The 13,814-nt window shown below is 39.4% G+C and overlaps 1 protein-coding gene across 1 annotated transcript in view; it reads left to right on the forward strand.

Moving 5' to 3' along the window:
* The window catches only part of DNAH11 (dynein axonemal heavy chain 11), a 328,215-nt gene that overhangs the window by 42,557 nt on the left and 271,844 nt on the right, over nt 1-13,814 (forward strand). Inside the window, exon 9 of the mRNA XM_047694987.1 lies at nt 9,139-9,255. Within this exon, the coding sequence (XP_047550943.1) occupies nt 9,139-9,255 (117 nt within the window). The remainder of the gene's footprint in view (nt 1-9,138; nt 9,256-13,814) is intronic.

Raw genomic sequence — 13,814 nt, forward strand, 5'->3', positions numbered from 1 at the left:
TCTTTGTCTGGTTTTGGTATCAGTATGCTGACCTTGTAGAAAGAATTGGGAAGTATTTCTTCCTCTTAGATTTTTTTGGAATGGTAAGAAAAGAATAAGTATTAAATCTCCTTTAAATGTTTGGTAGAAAAAAAAAAGTGTTTGGTAGAATTCACCTGTGAAGGTGCCTGCTCCTGCATTTGTGTTTGGGGTTTTTTAAGGTTTTTTAGTTATGGATTTTTGTTACTAGTAATTGGTCTGCTCAGATTTTGTGTTTATTCCATATTTAGTCTTTGCCGATAGCAGGTTTCTAGGAATCTTTCCATTTCTTCCAGGTTGTCCACTTTGTTGGTGTATTGTTTTTCATAGTAGTCTCTTCTAATCCTTTGTATTTCTGTGCTTTTGGTTACTTTTCCTCTTTCACTTCTGATTTTATTTGAGTTTTCTTTTTTCTTTGGTGAGCCTGGCTAGAGGTTTATCATTTTTGTTCATTGTTTCAAAGAACTACCTCTTAGATTCATTGATCTGATCTTTTTTCTTTCTTCCTTTCTTTTTTTTTTTTTTTTTTTTTTTTTTTGTCTTTGTTTCTTCCCTCTCTGTTCTTTATTTCCTGCTACGAACTTTGGGCTTTGTTCTTTTTTTCCTACTTTCTTTAGGTGGAAGGGTAGATTGTTTGAGATTTCTCTGGTTTCTTGAGGTAAGCCTGTATTACTATAAATTTCCTCTTTAGGACTACTTTTGTTTGCATTGTCTCAAAGATCTTGAACCATTGTGTTTCCATTGAATTTGTCTTCAGGTATTTTTTCTATTTCCTCTTTGATTTACTTATTGACACATTGGTTGTTGAATAGCACCTTTAGTCTCCATGTGTTTGTAATTTGCAGTTTTCGTGTAATTTCTAGTTTCATACTGTTGTGGTCAGTAAAGATGCTTGATAGGATTTCAGTCCTCTTAAATTTATCAAGACTAGTTTTGTGGCCTAATATGTAATCTATCCTGGAGAATGTTCTGTGTGCACTTGAAAAGAATGTGTATTTGGCTGTATTTGGATGGAATGTTCTGTACATATCTGTTAGGTCCATCTGGCTTACTGTGTTGTTTAAAGCCACTGTTCACGGATTTTGTCTGGATGCTCTATCCATTGATGTGAGCAGGGTGTTAAAATCTTCAAATATATTACTGTCAGTTTCTCCATTTATGTCAATATTGGCTTTATGTATTTCTATTTATATATGAAACATATTTAGGTACGTAGATATTTACGATTGTTATATCCTCTTGCTGGATTGATTTCCTTTACCATTATGTAATGCCTTTATCTCTTATTAACAGTCAGTCATTGCTATAAATGCTGTTTTGTCTGCTATAAGTATTGCTACCCCAGCTTTTTTTTTTTTTTTTCACTTCCATTTGCATGGAATATCTTTCTAAACCTTCACTTGCAGTTTTATGTGTCTTTAGGTCTGAAGTGAGTCTCTTGTAAGCAGATTAGTCCCATTTTATTTTCCATTCAGTCATCCTATGTCTTTTGATGGTAGTATTTAGACCATTTACATTTAGAGTAGTTATTGATAGGTATGTAATTTGTGCCATTTTAATTGTTCTTTGCTTGTTTTTGTACTTCTTTATTCTTTTGCTCTCTTCCCTGGTTATTTAATGACTTTCTTTAATGTTATGCTTTGGTTCCTTTCTGTAAGTTTTTTGTGTATCATACTTATTTGGTTTGTGGTTGCCATGAGATTCATATTTTATATCTTGTATATTGAGCAGTTTTTATTAAGTTGATGGTCAGTTAAATTTCGATTTTTATTCCCTACCAAATGTTTTATGTATATGATGTTTTAATTTTTGTCTTTTATTCTTTGTATCCCTTAACTAAATTTTGTAGCTATAATTGATTTTACTTTTAATCTTCATGCTAGCTTTTTAAATGATTGATCTACTACTTTTACTTCTGTTGTTTTTACTGGTGAAATTTTTTCTTTTCATAATTTTCTTCTATTTCTGGTTTTGTCTTTCCTAATTAAATAAGTCCTGTTAATAATTTTTTAAGGCTGATTTCGTGGTGATGAAAACTGCCTTTGTTTCTCTGGGAAACACTCTCCTTCAGTGTTGAATGATAACCTTGTTGGGTTGAATATTCCTGTTGTAGGTTTTTCCCTTTCACCTTGAATATATCTTGCCACTTTCTTCTGGTACAAAGTCTCTGCTGAAAAATTAGTTGATAGCTTTATAGATTTCTCTTGTACATTGTAATTTGTTTCCTCTTTCTGCTTTTAAGATTCCTTTGTCTCCTTTTCCTGATTTTTTCTCAGTCTCTTCATTTCTTTCTTTTTTTTTTTTTAAGATTTTATTTATTTATTTGACAGATAGTGATCACAAGTAGGCAGAGAGGCAGGCAGAGAGAGAGAAGGAAGCAGGCTCCCTGCTGAGCAGAGAGCCCTATGTGGGGCTCGATCCCAGGACCCTGGGACCATGACCTGAGCGGAAGGCAGAGGCTTTAACCCACTGAGCCACCCAGGTGCCCCATCAGTCTCTTCATTTCTATGTATTAGTAGGTCAGTTATGTTTCCTGGTCTTGAAGGTAGTGGTGCTATTTAGAAGGCATCCTGTCCCAGGTAGTCTGGGAATATCCCCTGTGTGGGCTGTATGCACCCTTCTGTTGTAGCTGGGCTGCAGCTGCTGCAGTTGTGCTGGTGGTTGCTGCTGGCCCCCAACCCCACTGTCTGCAGTGACTGGCCATGACTACTGCCCTGCCTGTGAGCTGGTGGGCAGGGCTGGCCCCAGACGTGGCTGGCTGTGAGGCCTGGCTCTAGCTAATGTAGACTTGCTGCTGGGTAGGATTAGCTCCTGGCACAGCTGGCAGAGAGGCTGGACTATAGCTGCTGTGGGTGTGTTGTCCCCTCCAACACCCCCCTCCCCCCGCTCCAGGAGCTTCTTGTAGGGGTGCCAGTCCTGGCCAGAACTGCCTGCCAGGTGTGTCAGGGGCAGGAGCTGCTTTGGAGGGATGCATGCCTGGGCAGGTGGGTCTGCAGGGGAATGCTGGGGTGAAGTGGACAAGGCTAGCAGTGCAGATGGAGAGTGTCAGAACTGGCTCTAGCAAGCAGCCAGCCAGCTAGACTGGAGGAGGGCAAGAAAAACGTTACCCACTTGCCATCCATTCTCTGAAAAAGCCCTTGTAGATCCCTGTCATTTCACATATCCTAAAGCAACTCAGTAAATATCCTTCACTTAAGTACTCACATACTGCTTCTCTGTGCTGGGCCTTGGACAGGGTGGTATAGCATGCTGGCCCTTTAAGAAAAGTCTCAGTTTCCTGTAATACCCTGGCTCTCCTGAAGTTAAGCCCTGTTAGAGCCTTGTGTTATGGGAACTGGTCTTTAGGTACAGGTTCCCAAGACCTGGGTGCTTAATGTGTGGCTTGATCTCTTCCTTCCTAGGGGAGGACCTTCACACCTGATACCCTTCTTACTTGTGGGTTCCTACACCAGGGGTTTGGTTCCTAAAGTCCATCTCTGCCCCCCTTCTTCCCTTCTCAGTGTGGCTCCTTTTTTGCCTATGGCCATGGGTGATCTGTTCTGTTAATCTTCAGGTCATTTTCAGAATGACTTGCCTTATATGTACCTGTTGCCTCTGTGTGTCATGGGAAGAGGTGAGCTCAGGATCCTTCTGCTCTGCTGTCTTCCTAGAACTCTTGTGTCAACAGAGTTTTCATTTCCTTTTCGATATCTTCCTTGAACCATTGGTTATGGGAGGTAAGATTTTACTTGAACTGGTGAAAGATGGTGACATTAGACATTAGATAACTAATGTACATATAATGTAAAAATATATCTATGTATCTAGATATGTAATACCTCGAGCATTACAAAGAGATACATTTAAAACACTATAGATACATCAAATGTAAGTCTAAAAAAATTCCCAGAGAGCTGCAGAAAAAGGCAAGAAATGAAGAAAAACAACTGAAAAGAAAAAAAAGGGGGCAGAATTAAACCTTAATGTAGCAATAATTACCTTAAAAGTAAATGGTCAAAATACGCCAATACAAAGAGCTTGCCAGAGTGGATTAAAATATAAGACCCTACTGTGTGCTTTTTTTTTTTTTTTAACTCCAAATATAACCATATATGTAGATTAAAAGTGAAAGGACAGGAAAAGGTATGTCATGGAAATGTGAATTGAAAGAAAGCAGTAATGGCTATATAAATATCAGATAACGTAGATTTCATAGCAAGAAAAAATTAATGGAGAGAGACATTATATAATGATAAAAGGGTCAGTCCAACAAAGAGATCTAGCAATCCTAAATGGGTATGCACCAAATAAGAGCAATAAAATATGTGATTCAAAACTGACAGAACCAAAAAGAAAAATAGACAAATTCACAGTTCAAATTGGAGATTTCATTGCTCCTTTTGAGGAACTGAAAGAATAAGCAGATAGGAAATTAGCAAGGATATGGAAGGGTTCAGTACCATCAACCAGGAGGATCTAATCAACATTTATAGAACACTCCGTGCAACAATGGCAGAATTCACATTGTTTTCAAATGCTCATGAAACATAGACCATGATATGTTATATCCTGGGCCATAGACAACCTTAACAAATATAAGAGATGTGAAATGGTACAGAGTATATTTTTTTGTCGACAGTGGAATAAAAAAGAAATCAGTAATGGAAATCTAATAGGAAAATTTAAACTACTTAGAAACTGAAATGACATCTTTAAATAGTGACTTGACTTTTTTGTCATTTTTTTTTTTTACTTTTCCATGAGTCAAAAAAGTAGTTTCAAGGGAAATAAAATGTAGAGAACTTAAAAAAAATGAAAATATAACATACCAAAATTTGTGGGAACAGACAAAGTAGTTCTGAGAGGGAAATTGATAGCACTAAGTAAGCATATATTAAAAAAGGAAAGTCTCAAATTGGTTTCCACTCTAAGAACCTAGAGAAAAGTAGAGAAAAAAGGCACAAAGCAACTAGAAAGAAAAAATAAAGAGCAAAATCCATGAAATTTAAAACATGGACAAAATTCAATGAAACTAAGAGTTAATTCTTTGAAAAATAAAAAATTGAGAAGGCAAGTTACCATATCAGGAATAAAATGGGCTACCACTACATCCTCTGCAGACATTAAAAGAATAACAGGAATATCAAAACAAGAAATAACCTCTAAACACGTAATTTGACACCTAGAAGAAATGGAGCAATTCCTCAAAAACCAGAACTATCATAACTCATTCAATAAGAAATAGATAACTTTTCAAATTGTGAGATAATATTGTAGTAGTTTGGTTGTGTACCAGTAGTGAGTTGACATGGGCATATATGGAGAAATGATTATCACAATTTTAATACCCACCACCACATATAGTGATTTTTTTTTCTGTGATAAATGAAGTAGAAAATTTGAACAATACTATAACTATTAAGGAAATTGGACTTATCATTTAAAAAAAAAAATACTCTCTGAAAGGAAATGTCAAGGCCCAGACTGTTTCACTTGAGAATTTCTCCAAGTATTTAAGTATTAACATCATTTCTACACAGTGTCTTCCAGAAATGCCAGAGGAGGGAACACTTGCTAATTTGTCTTGTGAAGCTAGTAGTTAGTTACTGCCCCAATACCCAAGCCAGAGAAGTTAATGCAAAAAAAAAAAAAAAAAAAAAAAAATTTCCCTCCCTAATTTTCCTTCCTAAATATAGACGTAAGAATTCTCAAAGTATTAGTAAACAGAACTTAATGTATTAGTAAACAGAATTCAGCAATATGGAACAAGGGCACATTTTATTTGTACCTGAGGTTTATTCTAGGGATGTGAGATGGGTTTAATATTTGAAAACCCGCGTATTAACAGGTTAAAGAAGAGAAACATGATCGTGTCAACTGATGCATGAGAAAAATCAAATTCAGTGCCCATTTCTGGTAAGAACTCTTGGGAAAAAGAAACAGTAACCTCCTCAAGTTGTGTAAAGAACATATACCGAATGCCTATAACACGATACGTAATGGTGAAGGGTCTTCCTAAATCCCAAACCCATAGCATATAGTCAGCTGCCTACTCAACGTCTGTGCTTAAATATCTGATAGACATCTCGAACTTGCAAAACTGAAACTCTGCCTGTACTCAACCCCCTTCCCTGTCTTCTCTCCATCTCCTAAAATGGCACACCTAGTGGGCTACATGGCGCACAAACTTGGAGTCATTCATGATCTTGTTCTTTTTCTCGTGATAAACATCAGGTTCTGTCAGATAAACCCTGAAAATATATCCAGATCTCCTCTCTGACCCGAATGACTGCATAAACTGCCTCCTCAGCCCCTTTCTTGGCTCCATCAGGCTCTGTTCTTCCCACAGCAGCACGAGTGCCATTTTGAAGCTAACTCAAGCCAGTGCATTTCTCTAGCTAAGACTCTTCAGTAATTTCCCACGTCACTAAAAAGGACAATTTTAGAGTTGTCAGGATGAAGAAGAAAAAGATGTTTATAATGATCTTTGAGTAATACCAGCATATCGTTGATGCTTTAATTAGTATTTATTGAGAAGCAGCTATGTGCCCTAAGAACCCCATTAAATACTGGTTATGTAACTCTGGAAACCAAACCTGTTTGTTGTACTCCCAGAGCTGGGAGTCCAGGGGATAATACAGGTAGGCAGTTACCCAGGGCACTCGGTGCCAGGGTATCTGAAGTACAAGGTGCTGGGAGAGTATTTGTGAAGGGCCCCTTGCCAAAGGAGGTGCAAGGAAATTCAGAAAGTAACTGAAAGATACATAGAAGTAAAAAATAAATAGAAATTAAGCAGGTGAAAAGTAGGTAGAAAGGGATGAGTGGGAAATTGTATCCTGCCAAGAGAGAGAGTATATGACAAGGCAGGTGTGACAAGATCCTAGTGTGGAAAGGCGGGAAGGTACTGGAATAGTTCAGGGTGTCAAAACGGCCCAGATAACATAGGGTTTTGTAGAGTATGGTAAGAGTTTGAGACTTCATCTTAAAATATAGGAATTATGAATTGGAGAATTAAAAACTAGGGTGCCGGACTGCCTGGGTGGCTCTGTTGGTTAAGCGTCTGCCTTTGGCTCAGGTCATGTGGGATTGAGCCTCATGTTGGACTCCCTGCTCAGTGGGGAGCCTGCTTCTCCCTTTCTCCCCTCTCATGCTGATATCTCATTCTCTTTCTCTCTATCTCAATAAATAAAATAAATAAAAAAAATTAGAGTGACAAAAGATTTATATTTTGGAAAGTTTATTTAAATGGTACTTTGAGGAATTATTCAGAGAGATAATAATGGAGACAAAGAAAGTAGTTAGAAAGTGGTTAGCAGAAATCCAGGTGAGTGGTGATGGTGATCTAGACGGAGTGATCCCTGGAGACAGGAAGCATAGTTGGTGTGTTCATGAGGAGGTAAGAGATGGATGACTCTTGATCCGGAGAGAAGGGAGCAGAGGAGATGGCTGAGATTTCTGTTTGCACGTCTTAAAAGAACTACTTTGTAGGGTAGATGACGAATTGAGGTTTGTGCAAGATGAGCTTGACTTCTCTGTGGGGAAGGATGGGGGAGAGGTGCCTTTGGTCATTCTGAATTTGGGTTGGATGAGTAAAACCCTTTGGGAGAGAGGAAGAGATAGTTGGGATAAAGATTTGTATTTCCCCCTTGCTGAGGTGTTAAGCACTAACTGTTTAAGTAATATTTGAGCATCTTCAGTTGTAAGTTTCTTGTTGCCTTACTGAGAGGAGGGATAAGCTGGGCTTGTTACGACATGTTGGGAGGTTGTGTTTACTTTTACAAGTCAGTGATGCTTGAATGAAGAGACTGTCTCTCATTAAGACCTGGAGACTTCCGGGACGCCTGGGTGGCTCAGTTGGTTGAGCAGCTGCCTTCGGCTCAGGTCATGATCCCAGCGTCCTGGGATCAAGTCCCACATTGGGCTCCTTGCTTGGCGGGGAGCCTGCTTCTCCCTCTGCCTCTGCCTGCCATTCTGTCTGCCTGTGCTCGCTCTCTCTCACTCTCTCTCTGACAAAAAAAAAAAAAAAGACCTGGAGACTTCCTCTTGATGCTAAATATAACATTGTGGTGTGTGAGACACTGTGCCCTGGGACGTTGCCATTACACGCCATTCTCAGGGCGTGTTCGAGTCCACACAAGGGGGCAGTCCTTCATAGCAACATCAAAACATCGAAACGGTTGCCAGGCTTTTAAATTCTGGTTCTGTCAGTTAGCAATGTTGTGGCTGTGGGCAGGTGACTAACCTGCTCTGCGTTCGCCTTGTCACCTGTAAAATGGAAGCCGCATGACCTACATCCCGCGTGGTTGTGCACATCGAGTTAACAATGTAAAGCATTTAGAACAGAAAACTTCATGTTTGCTGTCATCATTATGGCTGTTACTAACAGACGAGGCTTACTTGACCGAGGAGAGGACTTCATTTTGCTAAATGTGTGGCGGGCGCTGTCCGGGCCGTTTGACTGGAAAGCCCAAAGTGTGTGTGCGTTTCTGGGACTTCTTCACCGTGACCTGCCCTGCTGTGGAGATGGTAGTTACTCTCTCATGGTTTTGTTCTTTGTGTTAATGAGAGCTGCAAACTAACACATGGGGGAAAGGAAGAGCATGGTGTCTCATCTGCATCACTGGTGGACGCCTTCTTATAGACCTGTGTTGCTACTTCTCACCTGAAGAAAGAGCGTCACTTGCCAGGTTTTCTGCCCCCTGAAAAACAAAACAAAACATGTTCCTATTTAAACTGTCTCTGACGTTGTGATGAAAGTGTGGTGTTTTTTGTTTGTTTGTTTTGTTTTGTTTGGAAAAGGTTTGCTTTATCATTTATAATCAGAATGGATTGGGAGAGGGCAGAGTGCTGATGATGGGGTCTGAGCCAGTGAAAACACCCGGGGAGAAATGGACTCGCAGGGCTCAAGGCTCCGTGCTCCTCTAAGGTTGCTGTTTTGAATGGTTAGTCAGAGCTCTCGATCTTCCCCAGAATCCTGCAATGAAACATGCATTGGGAGAGATGGGGCAGGGGAGGGAGTGAAGGGGTGCGGGGAAGAGTGAGACAAGGAGGGGGCTGGGAGAGAGGAGCCACGTGGCTCTGTGATGGCTATTTTCAGTGTTCGATACTTTGCTGTAAACTCTTTCACTTTGAATCTTACAGGAATTTGAAAGTGATTATGTTGTGTTTAAGTCCAAAATTGTGGATTTTGACAGAAGGCTTGGGATGATTCTCTGTGAAGCTTTCTTTAACTGCAATGGTTTAGAAGCTGCATTTAAGGTTAGTTCTGAAGAAGCTATCATTAAAAAATACTTTACTAATGAATAATTTCAACTGTTAGATGAAAGGAGTGGATACATTCCTTTCTGACCCAGGTAAACTATTAACTGGTCACATTCTGTTTGTATTCACCTCACCGAACTAAATTTTACACACTGCTCTAATGAATGATGTTTACTTAGGGACAAGGTCAATTTTAGTACTTTTGACTATTTTTTTTTTTTTTTTTTTTAAAGATTTTATTTATTTATTTGACAGAGAGAGATCACAAGTAGACGGAGAGGCAGGCAGAGAGAGAGAGAGGGAAGCAGGCTTCTTGCTGAGCAGAGAGCCCGATGTGGGGCTCGATCCCAGGACCCTGAGATCATGACCTGAGCCGAAGGCAGCGGCTTAACCCACTGAGCCACCCAGGCGCCCAGTACTTTTGACTATTAATATTTTTTTCAGATTCAGTAGTTTAGCTCTCGTTACTTTTAGAGTGAGTTTGGCATGGCCTGTGAAATCCTAATTCAAAATTAAGCCATGGTGAAAAGAGAAAAATACCCGTTAATGCAAGATTTTCTCTATAGCATTGTTTACATGTGTTGGGTTTACCTGCCCACTTCATTACTACAACTGAAACAAATAATAATTTATATAATACTTTTCCATCAGGCATAAGACACCCTTGGTGATCAGACACACCATTATTTTGTATATAAATAAAATGCCCCCAAAATGATGATTCCATTATTATATAACATAGTCCACTTTCGGATGTTAAGACACAAAGAAAAGTTGGACAGAGAATTAAAGAAATGCAGTATGGTATTTCTGTATTCTGAGTTGCATAAAAGGAATGCATCTTCTTAGACGTCCCACATGGCTAGCTTAGGATGTGGGGAAGAGGGACACCATGTGAAACTTGCTTATCAAAGCAAAGAACTAGCAAGTAAGGTGTAGAACCAAATGATGTCCCAAAAGAGGATTGGAGACTTCTGTTTCTGAAGAAACACACCTACGGGATCATGGGCCCATCTCGTTGGAAATGGCAGTGCAGGGGCGCCTGGGTGGCTCAGTGGGTTAAAGCCTCTGCGTTCGGCTCAGGTCATGATCCCAGGGTCCTGGGATCAAGCCCCACCTCGGGTTCTCTACTCAGCTGGGAGCCTGCTTCCCCCTCTCTCTCTGCCTGCCTCTCTGCCTACTTGTGATCTCTGTCAAATAAATAAAATCTTAAAAAAAAAAAAAAGAAAAAGAAAAGAAAATGGTAGTGCAAAAACAAGGAAACGGACCCAGACTTGATGTGGGATACTGTTTGATTTTGATCTCCAAATTCACATGGTGGGTTAGGAGGTGGTGAAGGTGCAAGTATTTCCTGGCTCCAGGCAAGCATTTTCACATGGAGAATTCGCAACGATTGAGGTCTGGGTGGTTCAGTGGGTGACGCATCCGATTCTTGATCTCAGGTCAGGGTTCGATCTCAGGGTTGAGATTTCAAGCCCCATGTGGGTTCCACGCCGGGCAGGGACCCTACAAAAAAAAAAAAAAAAAAAAAACCAACTCATAAGGATTAAATAGTTCTTTGTTTTGTAAGAGCTGGTAGATGAAACTTTTAGGTGCTGCTGGCCAAAATATCTGGCTTATTATTGTAAAATTAAGCTGCCTGTGATTCCCATCTCTCAGAAATTACGTTCGTTAGCTACATATGTGTACATGTATCCCTTTGACAAGAGTGACATCACAGGCTGACCCTCTTTGGTAACATTTTCCACTTAGGAATGAATCCTAAACATTTTCTTGGTTTCACAGCAGAAATCACGATTTTTATAATGGCTCCGTAATGTATCACCCTCTCTGTTGCTGGAGCTGCTTGGCTTTAATGCCTTCATAAATAACAGAAGGAAAGCGTGTAGATTGTTCCCTTCACAGAAGCTCCTACTGTGTCTAATTCAAGTCTATCTTCCCGTAGCACAACTATTGGTAGGGATTCTGTTCGAGTCCATGCCACTTAATTTTTTCTAAATGACCTTATCTTTTTGTCATGTATTTTGTCTTTAACTTTGTAACTGTCTGTATCTTGTCTATGGAAATATGCAGCATGAGCCCCTGCCCAGGAGCTCTGCAGGGCTGGGACATCATTTTACAGTTTGTGTTCTAGTTAGATCCCCTTCTTCAGTGTCTTCTAGAGCAGACATCTAATAACTGAGGTTGGGGTGATGGACTGGTAGTCAAAGTCCTGGAACGACTCACAGACAAGGGTAAACTGCAGCAAAAGTCATGGTAGAAGAAAAAAAAAATCACAGGATGGCGGGTTAGGGGAAAAATTATTTCTACCCTAGATACAAGGTGATGACCTCTGACCACGTGCTGTTGGGTCCTGGGGAATAAATATTTGCAGACCGTTCTCTGGAGACCATGGTTCATGCCTGCCCTCGGCCAAGACATGACCAGGAAGGGCACTGGGACCAAGCGCTGTTCTACTCAAACATGAAACTGTAGTTCAGAGCCCACAGTGTTGGCACTTAATAAAAAACAAAATGAAGCAAGACACTAATGGATGTTCCTCTAAAACTTAAACAGTATGTCTCCATGAAGGTAGACTGAAGTGTCTCAGATGAAGCATCCAGAGAAGTCTTCAGGCGGTAAAACTGAAAGCTATAAAATCGTAAAGTGCACAAGGTTTTAGGCGGCAACAGATTTAAAACATCTTCAAAAGAGGCAAACCCAGAAAAAATATAAATAGGTGATGAACAATGAATTTTGGAACACTGAAAAAGAAAATAAAATGGAAAAAATATATAGGTACAATAGTGGCAAGGGCGTTATCCCCAAACCATTAGGAGTAGAAGAAAAGGTAGACCACACAGATCTCAAATGGGATGGTTAGGGAAAGAAGCATGTGGTAGGGGTTTACTTTTAATCTTTGGAGGTCGAGATGAAGGAAAACATCTATACTCTTCCCAAAATAGCTCTCGGTTTCCTGAGGACAAGGAAGCAAGAGGTCCACGTGACCCTTGTTCTCTTCCCAGAGAGTAGTTTTTCTGTATCTATGATGCTGAAAAATTACAACAATGTGTACTACCTGAAAGGTTAAAGGCTATCCTTACTACTATTACTACTATTAGCTGGCTTTACAGCCTCCCCAAAGAATATTTTTTCTGTGTCTTTTTTCTGTTCTACTTGGAGTTCAGTCCCACTAAGCATATCAGGTAGGCAAGATGAGATGCAGCCAGGAAGCTTCGGGTATTTCAGCCGTGGTCAGTACATTAAGTGTTTGAAAAGAACAAATTGTGAAGTAAATACATTTCCCTGGTGTTGGTGGCCTGCTCTTTGTTAAATCTGTGAGTCAGTGTTTGCTTTTGACTGTTAACATGAAACCCAGAGTCAACAAAAGAGTGGTTGAAAGAAGAAAGTTAATAAGCATTTTGCTAGGGAGCAGCTAACTAAGCAGGTTTTAAAATATTTAGCAGTTTCTCTACTGGTTACAATATTACCGGGGTGAGAAGCCGAATGTATCTAAACTGATCTCTGAGATATGGTTTGATTTACATTTTACTTTGTACAATTTTTTCACTGTTTTTTTTTTTTTTTTAGTGAACTTAGTTGATATAAATAGAGAATGTTAATTATGAAGCTGTTTTTAAAGAGACAGGTTTTTTCCCCTTTATTTTACTTGAATTCCATTATAATTAATATACAGTGTTAGGTTAGCTTCAGGGGTACAATAATGAATCAGCAGTTGGGTACATTACTCAGTACTCATTGTATAAGTGTATGTCTCTAATCCCCATCACCTGTTTCACTGCTCCCCCCACCCACCTCTCCTCTGGTAGTCCTCAGTTCTCTACAATTAAGAGTTTGGTTTTTTGTTTCTATTTTTCCTTTGCTTTATTTCTTAAATTCCACATATAAATGAAATTATATAGTATTTGTCTTTCTCTGCGTGATTTGTTTCTCTCAGCATTATACACTCTAGATCCATCCATGCTAAAAATGGCAAGATTGCATTCTTTTTAAGGGCTGAATAATATTCCATTGAATATACATACACCACTTCATTACCATTCATCTCTTGATGGGCTCCTTCCGTATTTGGCTATTGTAAATAGTACTACAGTAAACATAGCGGTGCATATATTTTCAGATTACTGTTTTCGTATTCTTTGTGTAAATACCCACGAGTGCAATTACTGGATCATGCAGTAGTTCTCTTCTTAATTTTGTGATGAACCTCCATACTATTTTCCACAGTGACCGTGTCAGCTTGCATTCCTTCCAATAGTGCAGGAAGGTTCCTTTTCTCTCCGCATCCTTGGCAACAGTTGGTATTTAAAGAAAACAAATTGTTAAAGAAAACCAATTGAGGACCACCTATTATTTCCTTAAGAGGAGTAACAAAACTTTCTTTTTGGCCATGTTGCTAACAAGGCACAGAGCTTGGTATATGGTTTTCTGCCATCTTGATTACATTTTACTTTGAAGGAGGTATCATTTTTTGTTATTTTTTTAAAGATTTTATTTATTTGAGAAACAAGCATTTTAATTACATTATTGTGCTTGCAAAGAAAGTTGTCTCACAC

This window comes from Lutra lutra, chromosome 11 (genome assembly GCF_902655055.1).
Source record: "Lutra lutra chromosome 11, mLutLut1.2, whole genome shotgun sequence".
Taxonomy (NCBI): domain Eukaryota; kingdom Metazoa; phylum Chordata; class Mammalia; order Carnivora; family Mustelidae; genus Lutra; species Lutra lutra.